The sequence below is a fragment of the Diabrotica virgifera genome, chromosome 9 (genome assembly GCF_917563875.1).
Source record: "Diabrotica virgifera virgifera chromosome 9, PGI_DIABVI_V3a".
NCBI lineage: Eukaryota > Metazoa > Arthropoda > Insecta > Coleoptera > Chrysomelidae > Diabrotica > Diabrotica virgifera.
The window spans coordinates 58166340-58192574 of NC_065451.1; the positions used below are offsets into that span (position 1 = coordinate 58166340).

Sequence of the window (26235 nt, forward strand, 5' to 3'; positions counted from 1 at the left end):
AAATGAACACAACGTCCGTGGTAATATTTTCCAAATCTATCTTTGTCATACAACGCACTTAATCGAATAGAATATTGTCAGTCAGACACTGACAATCAGTGACAATTTTAAATAATTATTTGACATGAATCGGGAATATTTTTAGTTGTTGATTAAATAACATTGATATATAGTGTATTTGATAAATAATTGACTTAAGAGGGAAACTTTATAAAAAGTTATTTATTGTGTATTATTTATGGAAGATAGAAGCAGAGAATACATTAAGATATATTCTGTGATCCAAGTATTTTGTTTTTAAAGATGTTCAAAATTGTAAGCGTTCCATAGTAACAATATATTATTAAAAAATCACTTTAACACTTTTGCTTTTTTCTCGATTGGGTATTAATTTTTGTTGTAGGTACATATTATTACAATCACTGAATACATAGCTAGTGAAAAAATTATCACATTTATTAACTGAATTATTAATTTGCAATTATACAAAAAATAACAGTTATCCAAGAACATTCAAAAGCCATCTCTTTAAGCTAGTTATGACATTGTCAAGTAGAATGACATTCTAGTAATATGTACATATCCATATTAGTGTGAATTTTACTACAAGTAATTTGCCATGTAAAGACAGAAGAGGCAGGGATAGCCGTAAAATATTTGCGAATTATGTACCCATAGCCTTAACACATTGTAATGAGATTCGTTCGAAATAAAATAAAATAGTATAAATTAAGACAAATTTCATGAAATAAGTAGTAAACACATTATAAAAAATATGAACATTTCATTGTACACATTTAATATGTTATAAACATAGAAATATTAGGCATTTCTCTTAGGAAAATTCGGCATTTTATTCACTTCAATATACCTGTATACTACCCACATCAAAACAAGAATAGTTCAAAACAACAAATTGTTACTTAGAAGTAATTTGCGACAACTAGCGCCATGCATATTAACAATGAAGATTACAAACAAAGAACAATGAAGATTAATTTTACCTGACCAAAGTAAACAATAAAATTTAAACAAACCTCGGTTTTTCTAATTATTTTTTAATGCATTAATCTCTATGACATGATAATATATTATATTATAAATAGGGATAATAGATATTTGGTTAAAATAAACAAAATTAAAATCAGACGAATTTCATGGTGGCATCGGATGAATTTGATGGTTACTTTTGAGAGCTAAAATAAATCCGGACCAATTTCATGGTGTCATAAAATGAACCGGACTAATTTCAATACGCCGCATTTTCCAAATAGGTATGTAATTTTTTATTACAATACTGAAACATTTACAATTACGTACCTGTTGCTTTTAAAAACTATTTAAAAAGTCACTACAATTATAAACTTGTTTTTGTTTTTGTCCTCACAACAATAAAAACTAATATACACAACAGTTGTTTACCCATAACCTCCATATTGAACAATTATTGACAGTTCATTTTAATACCCAATCAAAGCACGTACAACGTTTGAGGTGCGCCCAGGACCAAAACTTTTGATGAATTCGCGCACATATACATTTACTCCCAACGCGCCTAAAGAAGTATAACTTGATTGAAGTTGATTAATAGCAAGCTGAAAATTTCTTAATACCTTAACGGGGTCTAGTCGGACAAACTTTGATGTAGGGGAACACTGGAACAGGGAAAGTTTCAACTGTGGAACAGGTTAAAAATTTGTAACGTCAGACTACAAAAACATTCCATGTATTTTGTCGGACAGAACTTCCAATTGATTTGTTGCCCTTTCATTAAACTCTCATGCAAAAATCAGACTGCTATTTATCACCAACATAATTCCTGTCATTTAACATGTTCTACGTGTTGGACTTATTAAAATGCCCAGTTGGTGATAAATACCAGTCTGATTTTTGCATGAGAGAGTTTAATGAAAGGGTAACAAATCAATTGGAAGTTCTGTCCGACAAAATGTGACGTTTTCGTAGTCTGGCTGGCATTTCGAATTTTTAACCTGTTCCATAATTAAAACTTCCCCTGTTCCAATGTTCCCATACGTCAAGGTTTGTCCGACTAGACAACCTTAAACTATTAACAAATTTTCAGGTTAATCAACTTTTTTTGGTACGACGGATCCAGGTCTCTAAGCAGATGTAGAATTTTACATACATACAATCGTATATCTGTAGTTCTAGCTCTGTCTTATAGTGTGTACCATTGAGTTTTTCGACGGGTGTTCATCTCTGCTGTTTCTAGCATTCGCTTTGTCCTCTCTGTGTCATCTCGTATTACTGCCGCATAAAGTAACCGAGCGGCCGTGGAGTAACGGCATAAACGCTGGCCTCATACGCCAGTGCACGTGGTTTCGACCCTGCCAAAGACAAACCATTTTCATTTCCAATAATGACACGAGCTGTCTCACCGTGCCTCGGAGAGCACGTTAAGCTGTCGGTCCCCCTGGGCTAGTGTACATCGGCACTAGTTACTTAAAACAGGGTTAAAGATGTAAATGGCGCCGAAACTGTCCGAAAGGATCTCCCCGGCAAAAATGCCATACGAGATTATTATTATACTGCCGCATACACCATTACTGGTCTGATTGTAAATTCCGCCTTTCAGTTTTTTTTCCTATATTTTTATTTCTCCATATTGTTACATTCACGCAACCTGCGGCTCTGTTTGCTTTATTCACTTGATCGTCCACTTCTGTTTCGAGCTTTCCGTAGCTGGATAGTGTAAAGGCGGAGATAGATATCCGCTCCGCGAACTCGGATTATGGCGCGGTTAATGTTCGTTACAATTTTTCATTTTGACGAACCTTCCGCGATCCAGAGGAAACTTACGAACATTTAGTAGTTGTAGATAATCATGTTTCTGTCCTGTACTTCTACTACATCTTATTTTGGTATTGTTCTGAAACTATTTTACTGTGGTATCTTATGCAATTTACTATTTTATGTGAAATAAGCCAAAATTTATGTTTGAATCAAGTTTATTTGACGTTCCAAATAAACAGTAAAAATATCTCTAATAAAATATTTCAAACGTTTCGTGTTAATTTTGAGAGTCAACTAAATGTAAGACCAAATGTTTACCTTGTCGGGATCGTATCCTGAGGTTTTTTTCCTCGTTATTTACTATGGGATCACTAACAGAAGATTTCACTGTAATCATTTACAGTGGCGGCTCGTCAGAGGAGGCAAGGGAGGCTTAGCCTCCCCATAAATTTTTTACACACGCTACACTGTTTTGTTTATCTTGAATCGCGAAAAACAACAAGCACTCTCACTATTATACAAAGTGTAAATTCCATATTATCACTAAATATCCATACGCACGGAGCATTAATAGCATTAGAGCGCATGATTGCGTCTCAGTTTTTTTATTATTATTGTAGGCAGGACCCTGGGTTATCCCGAGATGCATGAACGGAGCCGAGAAGCCGGCTAGCCTCCGTTGCTAATGTTCCGCGCAGCCCAGCAGGCGTTTAAGGAAACCCGGTCTCCTAACAGTGGCATCTACGGTGCCATCACACGCTGCCCGGGAATTTGCCAACAGACGCTAACTAGCTTCTCGGCTCCGTTGCCGTTGCGTGCATCTCGGGAGAACGAATTTTAGGGACCTGACTAAAAATAATGAAAAAACTAAAAGTGCGAATTTTGTTATGAAATTTGGTATTTGGGGTTAGAATAATATTTGGAACAACTTGTTCAAATAACTTTTTCCGGTATTTGTAACGCAAAACAAAATATCGTTAATTTATCATGTTTTTGGATTCGCAGTAGACCGCGTTTAGAATTTAAAAAATTCAGTTCGAGTATCTTAAAAAATGTGAACCTTCAACCTGTATGGACTGCAAAACTTTAAATCTGTATTTATTTTGATATGCGGAATTGTTAACAAATAAACGACACAAACTTTGGTATTAAACTTTTAAAATTATTAGACTAATTATTTTTAAAATGATATGATATTATGAAATTATGAATTATGATGATATTATGAAATGTGTATAAAAAATGGTCGAAAAATGGGGCCTGACATTACATTTTTTGGAGTTTTTTTTGCTAGTGCAAATTTGTCTACATATTTTAGAGTTAGGTATAGCCTCCCCTATTGTAAAAATTACGAGCCGCCACTGATCATTTATGATTTTTCTGATATTCTCTGATTTTATTTCTTCTGATTTTCGGATATTCTTAAGTTAAAGTTGATTTCATGTAATCGAATGAACTATCATCTTCCAATAAAGTCAACACTTTCGCGTTTCCGCTCTCCTGATATAAAATCGTAAAACTTCTCGAATTTTATGCGAAAGGCAAACCTGAGGAGGCATTGGTTGACTAACTATTTCATCTACAGTTGGTTAGTCAACCAATGCCTCGTCAGGTTTACTGCTCTTATGGCGCCGTAAATTATCGTCCGTATGGCCTGATTGTGATTGTTTCAGTCCTGAACATTTCAGGGACTGCCTTTTTCGCTTTCTGGTGACAGAATTATAATATATCGGCTTTTTCCAACTGCGTCGATTCACCAAAAACAAAATTAGATAACGATAGGTTCTTCCAAGTTGTGCGTTACCTTTTTCGCTTTCCAGTGACACAATTGTAATATAATAAACTATTTTTATATATGCCACAATTTTACCAAAAAAAAATGATTTTATTAACGTTTCGAAGCCCAAATCGGGTTTCGTTGTCAAAATAAAAAATACTACTAAAATAAATAAAAATGTTCTTGCTAAGTAAAAAAATTCTTCTAATAATTTTTTTAATGTGACTCATTTATATTGGCAATTCATACGCATATTATACATTTTAAAGTAGAAGACTTTAAAATGATATCGCCAATATTTATGAATTGCGTTCCTGGGACGACTTTACTAAAAGATAGTTCATTCGATTACATGAAATCAATCCCAACTCAAGAATATCCGTCACAAAAAATTCATAGCATGTGATCTGTCTTTAAAAAGACAACCAAATGCAACGATGACAGTAAAATTCTCGCGTTAGAGATTCCATAGTAAATCACGAGGGAAAACCAGGAAAAAACCTCGTGAAACTATCCCGACATCGTAAGTATTTGGTCTTACAGTTAATTTACTTTCAAAAAACTAATACCAAATTCTGACCTTAATATATTTAAATTATAAATAATATTAATAATATATAAATATACAATAAATAATACTAAAATATAAAATTTGTACTAACTCGATATGTTATTGACTTACTAATCGTGGTATTTTCTTTCTTTCTATTGACTTCCTCTTTCAGTATGGGTAACCACATCCTACTGCATTCTACCGAGGGATTTGCGACACAATTGGTTTCATTTAGCATAATTAGAGCAGCTTCTTTGTTTTTTCCCTTTTTACTATCTGATTCTTTCAGGACTATACTTGAATCTCTCCACTGAACTCTATGTTCAGTATCCCATGCGTGTTGACATATTTGAGATCTATTAAATCCTCTATTTTTAATATAAAGCTGATGTTCACTTATTCTAACGTTCAATGGTCTTGATGTTTCACCTAAATAAAATTTTTCGCATTCACAGGGTATTTTATAAATGCAATTCTTTGTTCTTTCTTGTTCATTGTTAGGTTTAGTTTTAGATAGAATAGATCTCAACGTGTTTGTTGTTTTGAATGTTGTTGAAATGTTGAATTTATTTCCTATTCTTTTAACTTTCTCGGATAGTCCTTTTATATATGGTGTTGATATTTTCCTCAACGTGTTTGTTGTTTTGAATGTTGTTGAAATGTTGAATTTATTTCCTATTCTTTTAACTTTCTCGGATAGTCCTTTTATATATGGTGTTGATATTTTCCTCGTATTATTTCTTGTGAATGTTATAGGATCCAGTTCTAAGTTGTTCTGTTCCATTCGATCCCATCTTGACAATTCCTTATTTATAAACGATAAGGGATAATCATTTTTTAATAAAACAGATGTTAATTGTTTTTCTTCTAAAAATTAATTTTCGTTAGAACAAGTAATTTCTTATATTAAAAATAGAGAATTTGATAGATCTCAAATATGTCAACACGCATGGGATAATGAACATAGAGTTCAGTGGAGAGATTCAAGTATAGTCCTGAAAGAATCAGATAGTAAAAAGAGAAAAATCAAAGAAGCGGCTCTAATTATGCTACATGAAACCAATTGTGTCGCAAATTTCTCGGTAGAATGCAGTAGGATGTGGTTACCTATACTGAAAGAGGAAGTCATATCGAGTTAGAAATAGAAATATCGAGAAGAAATAACATATCGAGTTAGTACAAATTTTATATTTTAGTATTACTTATTGTATATCTATATATTATTAATATTATTTATAATTTAAACATATTAAAATCAGAATTTGGTATTAGTTTTTTTAAAGTAAATTAAATGTAAGACCAAATACTTACGATGTCGGGATAGTATCACGAGGTTTTTCCTGGTTTTCCCTCGTGATTTACTATGGAAACTCTAACGCGAGAATTTTACTGTCATCGTTACATTTGGTTGTCTTTTTAAAGACAGATCACATGCTATGATTTTTTTGTGACGGATATTCTTGAGTTGGGATTGATTTCATGTAATCGAATGAACTATCTTTTAGTAAAGTCGTCCCAGGAACGCAACTCATAAATATTGGCGATATCATTTTAAAGTCTTCTATTTTAAAATGTATAATATACGTCTGAATTGAAAATATAATTGAGTCAGATTAAATAAATTATTAGAAGAATTTTTTTACTTAGCAACAACATTTTTATTTATTTTTGTAGTATTTTGTATTTTGACAACGAAACCCGATTTGGGCTTCGAAACGTTAATAAGATCATTTTTTTTTTGTAAAATTGTGGCTTATTTCCCATGAAAAATAGTTTATTATAAAAATGCCACAAGGAAATAGCTTCAGAACAAAATTGTAATATACTTGCTGGTTTCAACTGCGTTGCTTCACCAGAGACGAAATTAGAAAACTATAGGTCCTTCCAAGTTTTGCGTTACCTTTTTCGCTTTCCGGTGACCCAATTATTATATTATATCTGCTTGTTCCAACTGCGTTGCTTCACCAGAAACACAGTTAAATATTTAATTTATGAATGTTTTTTTTTATTGATAACGATTTCCGAAGTGAATGTCGAAACGTCAAGTAAACTTGATTTCAAACTCGAATTGTAGCTTATGCCCAAATAAAATAGTAAATCTTATTTTCTATTTCTCACGCCGCGCCGGTGAGAAGACAACAATGAAATGACCTTTTTTTTCATTGGTCCGCATGTATATTTTTTATTTCAGCTTCTATTTCCCTTCAGATATCGGCTTTAAGTTGTTTTTTAAATGGTTCTTTGTTGAGGATCCCACTATAAGGATTTTCCACGGTAAACATCAATAAGTTTGATATGGGCCATTCCACGAACATACACCTGTTTTGGATTACTTCGACAACGAATATTTTACTGTGCAACATAAGTGCGAAAGTAAATGGCGCTAATAATTATTCCAATAAACAGCAATGTAATTTGCAATTTACTTTCGTTCTTCTTATTTTGCACAGTAAAATATTCGTTGTCGAAATAATCCAAAACAGGCGTATGTTCGTGGAATACGGTATATTTCCTTCCGTCCGACTACTCCATTAGTAACAAATATTCAACTCAGGTGCGCCAAAACTAACAAACCACTCGCAAACCCGTCCAAATACGTATTGCGAACCATCAAAGCGTTTGTTGAAAAACCGACAGAAGTTAGATCGTGGTGTGCCGTGTGCGTGCCGTTTGTGCGCCACTTGAAAACACGTACTAATCTGACGAACATGCTGCGCGCGAGTGGCTCATATATACCTGCCTTAATGCCTACATCATTAAACTCCATCAGTTGTTCTATTATCTGACTCTCCAGCTCTAATTTACCTCTTAGTAGATTGGCTGTTATAACAATCCATTATGTACTGTCCTAAATAGTTCACATAAATAATAAATTCATATCGACATAAAAAAATATTTCTTTTTGTTTAGATTAAATCTGAGTCATTTCTCGAAGATCTGAATAATATTCTTAACTCCGGCGATGTTCCCAACATCTACCAACCTGACGAACTGGATAAGATCTACCAAAGTATGAAAGGACTTGTTCAAGAAATGGGATTAACAGCAACAAAATCCAATTTATTTGCTGTATATCAGAAGCAAGTGAGAACAAACTTACACAATGTGATTACTATGAGGTAAGTTTAAGCTGTATAGCTAAACGGTTTACAGAGTTTAAAATTAGGTATTTACCTTACGGTGGCATTCAAAGTAATTCAATAACAAAGAAGCGTGTTGTAATTTAATATTTGCTAAACCATGACGGTTAGACAAACTAATATAAGCAAGCATTACTAAAGAAGCAAAATTCAAAACCTAATAGGGAATTTCCATAAATTTTAAATTCTAAAAAAAATGCTATAAATCAGAAAAGAACATAATTTGTAATATACACTGAAGCACGACAAATTAGATAAACATAATGATATACATAAACTTGACAAAATTCGTGCTACATAATTTATTAACACTCCGGTAGTTCTAGTCTCAGAGAATTTAGGAAGTGAGTCCTTATAATAATATTTAAGCTAAAGAAAAGGAATTATTAATTTTTTTTGGGCGCCATTAATAGATCAGAATCTATTGCTATATATCTATATAAAAATTACAAAAATGTTACGTAAAATGGTATCCCTTTGAATAGTAACGGTACTTACTCTTGGTGTCTGTGGTAGTCTGCATTTCCTAATACAATAAGGATCATAGATGGATTGTGCGAACAGAAAAAGACGACATAAGTTTAAAACATAGTTATCATTTATTCAGATAGAAAATTGTTAAAAAACTGAGTTGGTTAGAAATGTAAAAAAAAATAAGTCTTTCGCGTTTCATTTTAAAAGTTCGAAAAAAGAAAAAAGGAACGAAACAGTTTATTGAAAATACCTGGTGATGATCTGTTGTTGCTGCGCTGCTGAAATCTGGTTAGCTCGCAAGAGCTGTGGTGGATGCGGCGAACTCACTTTCACTTTACAATTTTAGATTTAAAGTACTATTACATAATTGTTATATATTATACGAAAAATAAAAACTCCATAGTTTTTTGTTTTATGAAAAGAAAATAACTGCGTTCATGATTATTAGTGATACATCTCACTGACTTGATAATAAAACATACTATATTTAGACCATTGTCTTTAATAAAAAAAACGGAACCACGTTCCACGAAGATTGAATTAATTTCTGTCTGCACGAGACATGTTAAACGGAAATTACGTCCGCAAAAAGTTGAATTAAGTTCTGTTTGCACGAAACATATTACACGCCGTACTAGGAAAAACTATTCCTTTATTGTACCGGACACAACACAAAGAATATACCGGTATGGTATTTAAGACAACATATCGTACTTGCGACTTTCACGACAGAATCTTTAAGATCCCATTCTGCCTAATTCCGGACAGACAAAAAAATGCACGTCTTCACTGCATGGCCTCTAGAACTTAATTCACTTCTTCTTGTCCTAATCTCGGACAAGATTTCTTTCTCCTCTAAATTCACCTCCCTTTCTCCCAGATATCACCTACTTTGACCAATAGTCATCATTCCGAACATTTCCCTACCAATCGGATAGTTGGAAAGTAATACTTAGGCCGTCCTATTATGGTCATACGTTTCTTTTTCGGCCAATCACCATCGCTGTCCTTTTTGTAACCATTTAAGGATTTCCACGAAATTTACTGCGTTGCAATTTCTGTGGAGTTCCTAGATTTCTATGATTCAAACACTTAGCAATATCTCCTATTCTTATTTTTATGGGACATATCCTGCTGTAAAGTAAACAGCTCCTAGGAAACCTGTCTCCGAGCCCTAAAATCTCTTTGTATTTCTACTTACTGCAATAGCCAAATTATCCACTTAGGCATCTAGCATTTCTTAGAATATTAATCTTTCCGCTTTCACGGGTGGTCTTTGAGAAACGCTTTGGGTGTTACTTTACGTCGAATTTTCTATCCCTAACGACAGGGTCGGACTTTGCGATATTTAGGCTGCGGTTTTTCAGCATGTTTCAATACTCCTGGCCAAAAATATCCGGACACCTTAAAAATGGGTCATTTTTGATGTCTCGTGTCTCCTACATCTGTTGTCCGATTTTAGTGATTTTTTAGTATGTTATAGCCTTATTCTTTAGGAATCTCGATGTAGTAATACTATTGCTGAACGGGTAAATGTCATTGTATACCGGGTGTAACAATAACATTGTCTTTTTTCCTCAAAGTTCGGAACACCCTGTGGAATATTCTAGCAATTAAAAAATATTGAAATTAAAACTTAATTGTAGCGTTAGGCTTTCTAAATATTCTGTTTTTTGACTCATTCACTTATGTTGTTTAATGAAAACGTTAGGTACTTTAACAACTAGTCATGTTCTTCATCAATACAGGGTGTTTCTAAATAAGTGCGACAAACTTTAAGGGTTAATTTTGCATGAAAAAATAATGACAGTTTGCTTGATAAACATATGTCCGCAAATGCTTCGTTTCCGAGATACGGGGTGTTGAATTTCTCTTACACACTAACGATTTATTTATTGCTCTAAAACCGGTTGAGATATGCAAATGAAATTTGGTAGGTTTTAAGTGATAGTTATTTCCCGTTTTTTGACACACAACTAAAAATTTTATATTTACCATTGGCGTGCATACAGGTTATAAGACTGGGTAATATGACCCGTATGCACGCCAATGGATATAAAATACATAATTGTATGTCAAAAAATGCGCAATAACTACCTCTTAAAACTCGACAAATTTCATTTATCGAGCAAAAATGCGAAATAACTACCTCTTAAAACTCACCAAATTTTATTTGACATATCTCAACCGATTTTAGAGCAATAAATAAATCGTCATTGTGTAAGAAAAAATTCAACATCCCGTATCTCGGAAACGAAACATTTGTAGACATACAATTTTTTTTCTATTGAGGCCCTATGATATTGTTCAGTGTTGGTAGATACGCCGGGCTACACAGGATGTGACCAATTTATACAAAGTTGGAAGACAAGTAATTGGGCGGTATTTGGCTGGATCTTGGGTGTTATTTTGATCCTTCGGAATTAAATAAGTGGTTCACTTCTTGGGCCAAAAGTTTTTAACTCCAAAAGTTAATAAATCAAATGGTCATTATTTTTTCATGTCGAATTACCCATTAAAGCTTGTTGCACTTATTTTGAAACACCCTGTATTGATGAAGAACATGGCTAGTTGTCATCAAAAAGTAATTAACTCATTATCCAACATAAGCGAATGAGTCAAAAAGCAGAATGTTAAGAAAGGCTAAGGCTACAATTGAATTTAAATTTCAATATTTTTTATATGCTAGAATATTCCGCAGGTTCTTTCGAACTTTGAGAAAAAAACACAGTATTATTGTAACACTCGGTATACAATGACATTTACCTGTTCAGCAACACTTTTACTACATCGATATTCTTAGAGAATAAGGCTATAACATATTAAAAAAATCACTGAAATTGGACAACGGGTTTAGGAGATTCGAGACATCAAAATGACCCATTTTTAAGATGTCCGGATTTTTTTGGCCAGGAGTGTAAAGCAGAAAAAGTTATTTTTGTCTTTTGTTTGGCCCCTTAAAGATGATTAAAATCGAGAGAAAATTCAGATTATAGCAGGCAGCCCAAGAACCCCCGTTGGTCGTGACGTCATATCATTATAGTATTTGATGACCTCGCCATTAATTCATTAGGTTTGGCATTCGTTATGACACTCAGTTTTATGAGAATATTGCTGTTTTTGCTGTGGAACTCTAAAAACATCATTTAAAAAAATACAAACGAAAATATAAAAAAATATTAAAGAAAATACACAAATAATTAATTACTAGTAAAATTGTCTGTTAGAGGTTAATATTAGTTTTAGGATAAGATACAAAAAATTACTAATAAAGTAAAAAATTGTAAAATTAGCGAATCTATTTAGTTTCCGCACTCTAAATCCAGACAAACAAGAACAGTTTTATAATTAAAGGTTGCTATTTCTGAATAATATTTTAGTGTTTTTGTTAAGACATAATATATTATTACAATGACATAAGGTAAATGTCATTATAAAATATAATGATGTGACGTCAGAAGCGTTTGTCCGCTTTTTGGGTCGTTTGAAATGGTTTAGATGCACAGAAGATTTTAAATTGGTATTGATAAGTTAATATGAGTTTTTGAGGCGAGAAATTTTGGAAATCTCTGTTTTAAACAAAACTGAACATTATTATGTAATAAAAAAAAATGTGCTGTTCCCTATTGCTGATAATGTTATGACGCGCCTTGTGACCTACCACAATATTATAACCATACTGTAGCGGTTAAATATTTTCAGACAACAGACTCAGTAAAACACAGGCTCAAAATAAATAAATGTATTATGGATATCTATAAATATATATTTATATATATTATGGTAACATTTTTTTTATATAATAGGATTAGTAAATAATTAATATACCTTTTGGCGTAATTTTTAAGCCCACTAGCACTAATTACGGGTACGCCTATGACCGTATCTGCAAATAACTTAGTTTATTATTATAAACGGGACCATTTTTTTATTGCAGCTTTGTCGAAACACAATGTTTTGGAAATAGACCGAAAGTCTTTTATTTTATATAGCTCCTGTTATTGTAATATGTTTAGTATAAAAGGTACCGTTAAAGAACCTCTAAAGAAATTTACTACTAAGATCCTGTTAGGTACTCTACTCTATTCAAAGCGGGAATGGGTATTGCAATGTTTTATTGCTACTTTTCTTTTCAGTTATATTTCAAAGGAGACCTTTTAACTGCATAAATTTCCCTTCTGAAAACGACCGTTAGGTCTCTTGACTTCATTTTGCGGTATCTGTTTGATGTACCGTTACTTTACCTAAAAACGCAAATAGGTCGGTTTTTTTTAGAAGTTGCCATGTTTTTTTTTGAGAGGGGACATACCCCCACTTTTTTTAGAGGAAAAGCATAGCAAAGATTGCGAATAGGAAAGGACTGCGTAACTGAGTATCTTAGAGTGCAGACGTATATTTCTAGTATCTAATATCTTATTTACAATATATCTTATCTGAGTGTGAACTCACTATATCATCTTCCTGATTGAGATCTAACATACGATTAGATCCAAATCAAAATATAAGTACTTTCAGTGCTTGATTATTAGTTAAAGTAAAGTTAGATTCAGTGCAATTTAAGAAGCAGCATCATCAGAGTTACTGTAAGTGTCTTAATTAAACATACATCCAATTATCTCCAAAAGTAGAGCTAATTTACGGGCCATCTACCTCAAACATTTCTTCATCTGTGGTTAAGGCTAACCACCGATGTAATCTAGTTCACTAAAGGACAGCGATTCGATTAATGGAACTTTTAATTCATTACATAAGAACTTTTCGTTATCAAAAATTAATTACAAACATTCACTAATTAATTACAAGCTGTGCGATTGGTTATTTTTTTTATAAAAACGAGTTCGAGTGGTTTTTGAATTTTGAACCCTAAACTTTTGTTAACTTTGTATGCTTTGCATTTAATTTTATTATATATTTTTTCTCTATATTTTCTAACCATCATTAAATTTACCATATCAGTTATCTCGAGATAAGCCATAAAACAGCAAAGAGAGATTTTTCATGATAGATGCTTTTTACCCTTCCTATAAAATGCGGAATTGAAGTCTCATTCCTTGGGGAGTGCAATTATAACGAAAATATGCATTGTTTCGGAAAAATTGAAACAAGCTTATATTTTTCTAAAACATTTTTGTTAGTTTATATACAGGTTAAAATAAAAAGTTCTACTCGCTGGTTTGGCCGCTAATTGTTTATTAATTGTTTAAACACTAACAATTGTTTTGTATTAATAATTTTAAAAATATCGTCAAATTCATCATTTTACTTTGATCAAATATGTTTCTATTTTGTTTTTAATTATACTGAATCCGAATATGGCATTGCAATTTGAAAATTCTTATACAGAAGCTCTTATACAGTATGTCTGCGTAGCTAGGAACCACATGGAAAACTTTTTTATTATCAATTTTACGAAAAAAAGTTATTCTTCATAAAATGCTCTGGATAGTCAAAAATTAAAACTCAACCGTCAGATATCAAATTTTATCAATTTTATACGAGTTATGTCAAAAATATGAATTTCGTTAAAAAGTAAAATACCTTTATATTTCAGAATATCAAAAAATGCTATTACGAAAAGTTGTTTGGAATTAAAAACTATGTTTAAATATACAATTACATTATTCTAATCGAAAAGTGTTTTTCAATTTTTTCTCAAATTCTGGATATTCATCATCATTTTATCACAATTATGATAACTATTTTATTATCACTTTTACGGAAAACAGTTATTCCTTATCAAATGGTATCCCTGGTCTAAAATCTAAGATACAACCGAGAGATATTAAAATTTTTTTAATTTTATACGAGGTATGTAAAAAATATGAATTTTTGTTAAGAGTTAAGTGCCTTTATTATTCACAATATTTTAATAAGAAGGATGTAATTGAACACTAAAACAAATTTTTTAATTCCAAACAACTTTTCTTAATAACAATATTCGACATTGTGAAATTTAACGATATTTTACTCTTGAGTGAAATTCATATTTTTTGGCATACCTCGTATAAAATTCATTAAATTTGATATTTGATGATTGCATCTTAGATTATACATATACGATGCAGAGTATTTTGTAAAGAATAACTTTTTTTCGTAAAACTGTTAATAGAAAAGTTATCAATAGGTTTACATTATTATTGTTGAACATAAGTTAACATTTATTATTGTTGAAGTTTATAATTAAATGTATTTTAGGTAAGTTTTCCAGAAAAATGTTCTGATCACTTTATATAAACATTTTTTTAGCTGGTAATTTTCGGTTTTTGTAATACATTTTTGTTATATTTCTTAATTTTCTCAAAAAGAAATAGTCTATTTCATTTCTAAAGTAAAATAATTTAGTGCATTTTAAAGACTATATCCTAAGCTTTAAAAAAGCACTTATAAAACTGTAATAGATCTGTTTAAACTTGAGTAAGACCGTCTTAAAGTGGTAGTAATTCTATAAAACTACGAAGATTTCAAAAACTACATTTTTTAAGACGTCATATCAGTTGAATTAAATTTTTGAGATTTTTTTGAATGAAACATCATTTAGCACGATGCTTGAAAGGTAAGTTGTGCAAAATTGAGGGTTTTATAAGAAAAATTGTATTAGTTACACATTTTTAAACAAAATTCATGTAAGGCTCACTTCCGCCCCCACCGTCCTTATGCCCTACATTTTATTTCTTTTTATTATAACCATAAGATAGCTTAATTATTCTTCTTTTAGGTTCAATTTGTAAAATTTCATTTAATCCATTAGTTAAAGAATTACATTAAAATAACTCAACTCAACTCAGTGCGCCAAAGTTTGTGAGAAGGGTGACTTTAGCGTTATAAATAAAAAATTATAGAAGATACAGATTTAATTTTAGAAAATTCTTTATATAAGGTTTTTTTGTAAAATTTTCTGAATTTTTCAATGGTTAGGTCAGTTTTGTTCTAAAATTTGTATTTTCGGAGTTATTTAAAAAAACATCAAACTTCGTAGTTCATTTGTTTAATAAAAAATGAAGCACCTACTTCTCGAGTAGAACTTTTTAATATGTTGTTGATTAAACATTTCTTAATGAAATTACAAAAAGTTCTACCTTGTTTGATTTTTTCCGAAGTGAAAATCTATATGCACTCCTCTATCTGTAAAAGCATGGAATACATTTAACGAAGAACAGAGCTTTTCGCCCAAGTCTCTGTACACAGCACAAACGTCAATGTTTTTCACGTGAGTACCGGTTCCGAGTTGCATCCATATATTGCGATCGACATTGAACTGATTCCCGCTCAAATTTACTAGGATTTGATTCATATTAGCTAATAATATGACCAAAATATCTGTGTCGGAACACTTGATGAAAATGTTTGTACTTGACGCAACAGCGCAAACATAATAAACTAGGTGATAGTATCTATAGTATCTTAATTGACTTATTAGGAAATACGAATTTCACTATTTTTTGGGTATAGACGTCAAACTGGGGCCCTAAAGTACGCTATTATCGAATATTCAAGCTTTCGGAAACGTTTATTTCCTTTGTCAAGAATTTCTACAATGCAATAAGATAAAAATGTGACATAAACATGATATTATATAATCGAACTATGTATGAGCGAGCGCAAACAAACACCGAGGGTAAGAACACAGCAAGTAAGTCGAGGTGGATGTGTAGGTCGCGGTAGATGCCACTAGTTAAGTCGCGGTCGATGTCGACAGCACATAGCAAGGAGGTCAGCTGCGCTGTCAGTCGAGCTAGAACCACTATCAAGTGAAGTAGTTTAATGAAATTTGAATGACAAAAAGACTGTGCTTTTGCGATGTTGTGTCAGTCAAGTTATTATAGTGATGAAATGCCAGCTGTAAATATACAGATACTCCTTAATATTTCAAAGAGTTACTGAATTTAATTACTTTAGAAATTCAAAAATAAACTAAATACAAAAAAGGGATTATATAAAAAGTATCAACTCAGATACTCAGATAGCGCAGGTAATAACAACTTGGCTTCTAACAACGAATCAATCACAGGAAAGCATCTTGTAGGCCGCGCAGTAGACATCCATGTAAAACAAACGTAAAAGCATCCATGTAAACCTCCTGGATGGCATCTCGCTAAACCTCCACCGCGACTTACCTGCTCTGTTCGCTTCCATTCATTACAATTTGTTTGTTTTACATGGATGTCGACATCGACCGCGACCGACAGCTACACCTCCACCGCGACTCACTTGTTCTGTGCTTACCCTTACTCGGGTCCAAGCCTAGTACATCCGAATACAATACACGACTACATAGCACCATAGCACACAGTACATTATAGGCAGGTGTTGATATACATATGACTACAAATGCTAAACGTCGGTCGTAACAGAACGTCGGTCCGTAAGCGATATAGGTAAATTATATTTACTTATTTAATATTTTTATTACTTTTTTATCAATATGAACTTTCAGATTTTACGGCATTAAATTTTCATCAATTATTGCATTAAGTACAAATAAACTATTAGCCTAATTAAATTTAAAAGAGTCAAAATGTAAATTCGTACAGGTTAAAACAAATTTTATATCAAAGTTTAGGTGGGTAAAAAAGATATTTTCAAGAAAGTATCCAAATCATACAAGATCACTGTTTAAATAATTAAAACGGGGTCATTTTTGCAAAAAAAAACTTTTTTAACTGCTGAGGTCATTAATGAAGGCCTATGGGATTTTTTTCTACAAAGTTAAAGGGTAAATTTTTCACATAAGGCTTACTAAATTAAATTTGACCCCCTATTTATTTAAATAATTGTATATAAAACTTTAAAAACAAATTTGCAAAAAAATATTTTAAGCGTTTTAAATAAGCACTATAAAATATCTTATTTTACAGACTAAGTTGCGCTATGTTACCAGTATTAAGCAAAAAAAATTGGTCCAAAAATATTTAATATTTTTTGAGATATTGAATTTGTTTATTAAATGTTACTATATTTTCAATTGCAAAAACGCGGTTATTGTCAAAGAAATATTCACTTGCTTAAGATCTCATTATTTTTGTTTTTATGTATATTTTCGGTAAATGTATTGATAAATTCAAATTTCAATTAAACTCTCCCCTAAAATGGCATTTGAAAATTATTCAAAGTTGTTTATAATTTTTTTTTAATAACGTCTCGGGGATTAAGTATTTTGAAATGCCGTCTCAATAATTGGGTTCCTGGGAATTTTTTACTAATTAACAAAATTTTTTTGTCGTTTTTTCTTCTTGTTTTTTTTTCCTTGGACTTATATTACTACGGGCCCTTTTAGGGTTAAATGTTATTAACAATGTCGAATCTCTGAGTTGTAGATTCTAGACCTCAAAATATTAAGATTGGTCAAAAATCACTTATAAAATGTGTCTACTTACTGAGTTACAGGGTGTTTTATTTTAAAATTTAAAAAAGGTTTTTACCAAGTACTTTAAAACTATTTGAGGTATCCTTATCATACTTGGCAGATAGTGTGGCTAATATACACCCTACTAAATTTTGATTAGTAAACGTTTCTAGGTAGTGCCAGAGGCGTATGACAGGGGATGGTGAATGATTGACTCTTCCCAAATTTTACGCCACTGAGTAAATTACTATTTTAGCGAAATTTTTCGATTCTCCAATACTTTGTATGTAAATAACTTTATTGGTATCGATACAGTCATCAGTTTGAGAGATATTGGAAGTTTAAAATGAATGAATGGATGAATCAAAATAACTATGCCGTTTCATTTTTAACGTCCAATATCTCGAAAACTATTGACTTAATCGTTACCAGTAAAGAGTATATTATTTACATATAAAGTATTGGAGAATCGAAAAATTTCGCTAAAATAGGAATTCCCTCAGTGGCGTAGAATTTGGGAAGGGTCAACCATTTACTATCCCCCGTCGTACGCCTTTGGCACTAGCTAGAAACGTTTACTAATCACAAGTTATTAGGGTGTATAATGGCCACACTATCTACCAAGTATGATAAGGATACGTCAAATCGTTTTAAAGTACTTGGTAAAAATAATTTTTAAATTTTTAAATAAAACACCCTGTAACTCAGTAAGTAGTCACATTTTATTTAAGAGATTTTAGTTAAATCTTAATATTTTTAGGTCTAGAGGCTACAACTTAGAGATTCGACATTCTTAATGAAACTTAACCCTTAAATAATATAACTCCAAGAAAAAAAAAGAAGAGGAAAAAAAGACAAAAAAATTTGTTAATTAGTGAGAAATTCCCAGGAATCCAATTATCGAAACGGCATTTCAAAATATTTAATCCCCGCGACGTTATTAAAAAACAAATTATAAACAAATTTTAATAATTTTCAAATGCCATTTTAGGGGGAAGTTTAATTGAAATTTGAATTGATCAATACACTTATCGAAAATATACATAAAAATAAAAATAATAAGATTTATTACAGGTGAATATTTCTTTGGCAACAGCCGCGTTTTTGCAATTGAAAATATAGTAACATTTATTAAACAAGTTCAATATCTCAAAAAATATTAAATGTTTTTGGACCAATTTTTTTTTTGGTTAATACTGATAATATAGCGCAACTTCTCCTATAAAATAAGATATTTTATAGCGCTAAATTAAAACGCTAAAAATAATTTTTTGCAAATTTGTTTTTAAAGTTTTATACATAATTATTGCAGAAGAAAATCGTATATACGTTCATTAGTAATTGGATGACCTCAACAGTTAAAAAAGTAAATTTTTTGCAAAAATGACCCATTGTTAATTATTTAAACAATGATCCCCTTTTAGGATTTGGATACTTTCTTAAAAATATCTTTTGTACCCATCTAAACTTTAATATAAAATGTGTTTCAACCTGTACCAATTTACATTTTGATTTACATGTAGTGTAATTTTATTTTATTAGACTATATCTAAATGCCGCATAAAAAATATCGTCATGAATTTCACCTTACATTTCATTATATGGAGTTTTCTTACATTTCATTCTATGGATTTTTCGTAAGTTTTTTCCCCTACAAACCTTTGGACCAACAAAAATGTATGGCATGTAAAAAAATATTATCTATGAATAAAATACTTTCAAAATATATTAATTTTATGTTGTTTCAAATAGCCCCCGGACCACGTAAAGAGAGGGGATTGCTGTACGTGATACTGCTGTACTCTGCATGATTTTTGTACAGCCTTGCTTAATAATGGATTAGAAGCTGTATTGAAACAGTATGAAACTGATGCCCTACAGAATGAAATGACCAAATTTACCCTGGAAATTGTCAGAAAATAAAAAAAATTACCAACTTCGTAGCGCACCATATTTTTACGACACTGCGCGCTTTTTTATTATTTTTCATGGATCTATCGATGGCAAAAATGCCGTACAAAAATATATGACCAAACTGTACTCACTCTACCTGCACTTTTGAATTGTTACCAGCACTCAGTTGGACAGCTTACAAGTGACGGCATAGTGCTGAATCTTATTATTTTATGCTCTTATATCGTCCTAAATAGTCACCTGGTGGTTCATATGACCCATCCATTTTTTTACATGGGCCTGCAGTCTATAAAAACATACAAGATGTTTCATAAAAAAGAGAAAATTTTGTTTCACCTTAGCAATACCGGTTTCCCTAAATTTTCGAAAATATCTATAGAGTACGGTCCAACCTATGCTCTAAATTTCACGTAAATATTTTTTACGTAACGGTTCTGGACCGGGTAACTGGACTTTCCTATACCAATACCGCATCCTGTATATTTGGCCAGGACCCATAACTTTTGAGAACAAAAAGAAATAGTAACAGAAAGAAAGCCATTGTAAAAGAAAAAAAAATATAGCAAAATAGAGGAATAATAATTTACGGGTGATTTGACGTCGGGAAGTGGAAGATGGTGTACTTTTAAGGGCAAAAAATGGTTTATCGCAGTTTCCGGCAAATCTATAAATAGAATAGATAAAAGGTAAATAGTAAAGTTGTAGGTAATAAAAAGATCTTATCCTTCTTCTTTTGGCATCATAATCTTGGATGGGTCTTTGCCTGTCTGTAACTTTTGAATGGTTCTGTAACTTTTTTTCTGCTTAACTTTGGGTAAAATGGTCTACTGTATAACGTTGTAGGACTTTTTTTTAAAGAGTTTATGGTTTTTTAAAGTTTTATACTTTTAACGATTTTTATAATATAATATAAAAATAAAATAATATTATTATATAATATATTATATATTATATTTTTTTTTTTTTATTTAATGTTGTAATATTTACAATCTGTCCTCAACTGAGAACAATAGGTAAATTATTTGACAAAAATTGAAAATTTTGACCTGTAGAGGGAGATCCAGTGATCACCCTCTTTACATAAATTAAATTAAAACAAATTAAAATAAGTTTAGTTATCACAGATTATTCGAATCTTCTTGCTAGATCCACTACTTTGAATCTCTTCAGGCGTCGTACATCATTGTGGTCATCAGTAAGGTTGCTGGCTAACTCATTTGGATGAGATTCTAGTCTCTTGGAATATTTTTTGTAATATTCCGTTATTACTGTTTTTATGGATGGCACATTGAGGTCTTGCTCTATCACATAGTTTGGCACGTACCAAGGGGCATTCAGCATTGTTCTAAGGACTTTGTTCTGGAATCTCTGCAATATTTCTAGGTTAGTTTGACTGGCTGTCCCCCAAAGTTGGATACCATAAGTCCACACTGGTTTTAATATAGTTTTATATATCAGCAGTTTGTTTTCAAGTGATAGTTGAGATTTACGACCGATGATCCAGTACATTTCTCGAAATTTTATTCCTAGTTGTTTTCTTTTTGTAAAAATGTGTTTTTGCCAAGTTAATCTCCTATCAAGATGGATTCCTAGGTACTTGACAGTATCGGTTTGTGGGAGTTGAGTTTCATTTAGTGTTACAGATGGACATGTTTGTCTTCTCATGGTGAAGGTTACATAGATGGATTTACTCTCATTCGCCTTTATCTTCCATTTTTTAAGCCATATTTGTATATTATTAAGGTCTTTCTGAAGGGTTCTGGATGCTGTATTTGGATCATGGTGAGAGGCTAGTACAGCAGTGTCATCAGCAAAAGTTGCACACGTTGTTTTGTTACTTGTGGGTAGGTCAGCAGTGTAGAGCAAGTACAATATCGGTCCCAAGACACTTCCTTGTGGTACTCCGGCTTTTATTGGTCTTAGGCTTGTGTATTCATTATCCTGCTTGACTAGGAAATGTCGGTTGGAAATATAGCTTTTTAGGATTTGATAAAAAGGATGAGGAAGGTTTTTCTTTAGTTTAAAGAGCATACCAGCATGCCATACCTTGTCGAAGGCCTAACCAATGTCCAGGAATGCAGCAGAACAATACCTTTTATTTTCTAGATCACTTCTGATGTGTTTTACCAGTCTATGTACCTGTTCTATCGTTCCGTGTTGTGTTCTGAACCCAAATTGGTGTTGGGGAATTAGTTTCCTTTCTTCTATAACTGGGGATAATTGTTTAAGGAGAAGTTTTTCCAAAATTTTTGATAGAACAGGTAGCAGGCTTATTGGTCTGTATGAAGTCACCTGAGTTTTATTTTTCCCTGGCTTAGGTATGAGAATAATTTGAGCAACTTTCCATTGTTCTGGGTAGTAACCTAGCCTAAATATTGCATTAAATACTTGCGTTATCATTTTCAGACCTTTGCATGTCAATTGCTGCAGTACTTTCCCGTTGATCAGGTCATACCCTGGAGCTTTTTTTGGACTGATTTCATGCTGGATCATATTTCTAACTTCTTTAGTGGTGATTTTTTGTATAGGTAAATCCACCTGGTAGGGCGATTCCAGGAAGTCATTTATTTCTTCCTCTGTGTCACCATCTTCCATGGGATGTGGCTGGAATACATTAGTGAGGTGATTTGCAAATGCTTCGGCTTTTTCCTTATTATTTCTACACCAGTTTCCCTCTTGGTTTCGTATTGGTGGTATTTGTTGTTTCGGGTGTTTGATTTTTCTCGTGGCCTTCCAAAGGGTATATTCACTATCTGCGTTTGCTGATAAACCTGTAAGATATTCTTGTATTTTGTTATTTTTGATATTATGCAATTGTAGTTTAATTTCCTTGGTGATTTTATTTAATTTCGCCTTGTTCTCATGTGTTCTTTCTCTTCGCCACTCTTCCTTTATTTTTCTCTTTCTAGCAATCATTTCCTTTATTACAGTTGGGCAATTCTCTTTCAATTCTGTTTGGTAGCAGTCAGGGGTAGCATACCAAGCAGCTTCTTGTATAGATTTCTGAAGATTTTCTACTGCTGCGTAGATGTCACTTTCTGTTTTCAATGGGATGTTTATGTCAATTAGTTCATCTAGTTTAGTCTTGAAAATGCTCCAGTCTGTTTTGTTACTGTATAGTGATGGTTGTTTAGTACTGTTTGTTATTTGTGCATACCATGTCGCGATTACGCTAGAGTGGTCAGAGGGTAGATCGTAACAAGATTCTACTTTTGCCAATTTAACATTAATTCCTTTAACAATATAAAAGTCGAGTAGATCAGGTATTTTTGCATTGTCGGTAGGCCAGTAAGTTGGTTCCCTTGTGGTGAGGTAATTGGCATTGGTCGCATTTATAGCTTTAAGAAGTTCTCTGCCTTTTGTGGTAATAATTCTGGATCCCCAGGTAGTATGCTTAGAATTAAAATCTCCTCCTGCTATAAATCTATTTCCTAATGTTTTAAAGAAATTTTCAAACTGTTCCGTTTTGTTATTGTGCTTTGGCGGACAGTATATAGCTGATACTGTTAGTGGGCCTAGTTGATCTTCCACAACAATGCTGGTGGCCTGTAGATAGTCGCATTCATGTTTTTGTATTTCGTAGTGCTTTAGTTTATTACTAACTATTATTGCAGTGCCTCCATGTGCTTTTTCGTTGGGATGTTGCGTATGATAAGTTGTAAATCGTGGAATATTGATGTGGTTTTTGGATGTAAAATGAGTTTCTGTGATCAGCATTATGTCAATTTTTTGTGTGTTAATAAATAGTTTTAATTCTTCTACATGTTGACTTAAGCCATTGGCGTTCCATAATACTAGCTTTAGTAACTGAGTCATTTCTGGTTGAGAATCATGGTCAGGAGGTTGAGCATAGTGCTCATTTGTTCCGTCAGTTTTTTTAACATGTCTTTCAGTTCTGACATGTCTGTGTGGTTATTAGTTTGATTTGGTATATGTTGTGTAGTAGTTTGGTTGGAGGCTTGCTGGTTAACTGCTTGCGTTGCTTGTGCGTATGTTATTCCAGGTTGCACATAGTTGACTGTTGTAGTTCTATCTTGGTTTGTCCTCGCGTATATATTATATAATATTTTATTAAATATAGTATATTTATATAATATAATATTATATAATACCTAATATAAAAAAATATTAGTTTTTACATTTTTTACGATTATTTTTGAAATTTATCATTATAACTTTTTTCTTCTACATTTAGGTATGTATTTTGTTATATAATAAAAAAAGCTTATTTTGTTTACTTTAAAATGGTGTATTACAAAAAATTCTCGGATTATTTTTGAATAAGATATTTTTTTTCACAATGTAATAAGTACTTGCAACTATTTTTGATTTTAGGATTATTTTTTAAATTTCTCATTATAACTTTTTTTCTTGTACATGAATATACTATAACATATTGCTCAATAAAGACAGCTTACTTTCTGTTCTTTAAAAAATAATGTACCATCTATATTTAAATAACGGAAACCAAGTGATTCTTTGACATTTTTTACCTGTATTATTTAAAATTATTTCTTTTACAAAAATTACATAAACATTAGTCTTAGAAAACATCACTTTAGTTAAAATTATTTAAACGTTGATATTTAAAAAATTTTCAAAATCAAAGTCTATCTCTTCGTAGGATTAGCTTCAATATCTTCCTCTGACACCTCAGTTATCTTAGAGTTCCCACAATTAGTACCCATGCACATGCACCCTTTGCAAAATATCGAACAACTAATGCCTATCTTCCTACAACCGCAGTTTTTTGTACATCCTTTGGTACATTTACATGCTATTTTTTTCAAGCAAAACTTGTGGTGCAGGAGCTTTGAAAGTAAATATTGGAATTAATCCATATTTTGAAGATTGCCGGGCCGAGTCAAGTGGATCCAAAGTATTACCTATAAAAAATAAGATTTAATCATAACACACAATCACATAAAAAAAATGTAATAAGAAATTTAAAAAATAATCCTAAAATCAAAAATCGTTGCAAGTACTTATTGCATTTTGAAAAAGCATATCTTATTCAAAAATAATCCTAGAGTTTTTTGTAATACACCTATTTAAAGTAAAGAGAATAAGCTTTCTTTTTTATTATATAATATATACCTAAATGTAGAAAAAAAGTTATAATGGGACATTTAAAAAATAATCGTAAAAAATATAAAAACTCGTTAAAAGTATAAAATCTTGAAAAAGATAACCTCTTTAAAATAAGTCGTACAACATTACACAGTAGAACATTTTAAAGGTAATTGATTTCTATTCCTCTTACATGTACCATTGCATATCCCTAAAGTTGCGTAGAAAAAATTTACAGAACAATATTTGCCAAATAACAAGGAAAATTGCCCAAAATTGCTGTGAGTGCCGAATTTTTGAAAATCATATTTCGAAAAATGTAAATCCTAATGACCTCTGCTAATCGCCATTTTAAAAAGAAGATGTGTAAGTTTTTTTTCTGTAAAGCAATGTCTATACCTATATCCCCGTGGACAAAAGTTATGGGGCAAAAAACAAAATTTCTTTTTTTAGGTTTCTTTGTGCTTTTTCTTTTGAATATATTTTTGTAAAAAAAGTATCTTTGACTTTAAAAAGTTATATTTAGATAGGAAATTTAACCATGAACAATTTTTTTATAGACGTGTTTGTACCAAAAGTGCATAGAACTCACCCTAATGTAACCTGTGCCCAGGGACTAATTCACCCGTTTCTCAAAAACGCACCCCTTAAAATGGTAGCACTCCGCGGTTTTTTCATATATAGAGATTCATTGACCATATGAAATAATAAAACCCCATTAACGTTGTAGTTCCTTTCTATATTACATAATTAATAGCCTATTCCTCTCTGCTTCCATTTTAATATATTCTTTGTTTTTTTTAATCTTTTTACAAATCTTATAATATAATACCCTTCATTCAATTTATTGGCCTCGTTATTTCTCCTGATTCTCCATGTGCCTCTTGCATCGAAACATATACATTTCTCAGTATCTTTCTCTTCAAGGTTTTGAGTTGGGCCTCATCCTTTTTCGTCTTTACCCAGGTTTAACAATTATTGTAGGTTACTACGGATCTAATTAATGTTCTGTTGATATAAATTTTGATTCTTTTGTCTAATAACTTCGGTGGTAACAGATAGTTTAGAGGGACTTCATAGGCTAATGGGCAGAATCAACGAGTACAATCAACAGTACGGACTAAACATTAATACCCAAAAAACGAAAGAAATGATTATCAGCAAGGAGAACATATAAACGGGGCTCATCGACATTAATGGAACGAAGATA

At 31.8% G+C, this 26235-nt stretch overlaps 1 protein-coding gene across 3 annotated transcripts in view; it reads left to right on the forward strand.

Moving 5' to 3' along the window:
• LOC114339168 (dynein axonemal heavy chain 1-like) overlaps positions 1-26235 on the forward strand; it is a 1269803-nt gene that overhangs the window by 83442 nt on the left and 1160126 nt on the right. For all 3 annotated transcript variants that reach the window (XR_007700607.1, XR_007700606.1, XM_050661243.1), the window contains exon 4: positions 7995-8203. Coding sequence is in view for 1 of the 3 variants with exons in the window: in XM_050661243.1 (XP_050517200.1) it covers positions 7995-8203 (209 nt within the window). In the remaining 2 variants the exon portion in view is untranslated. The remainder of the gene's footprint in view (positions 1-7994; positions 8204-26235) is intronic.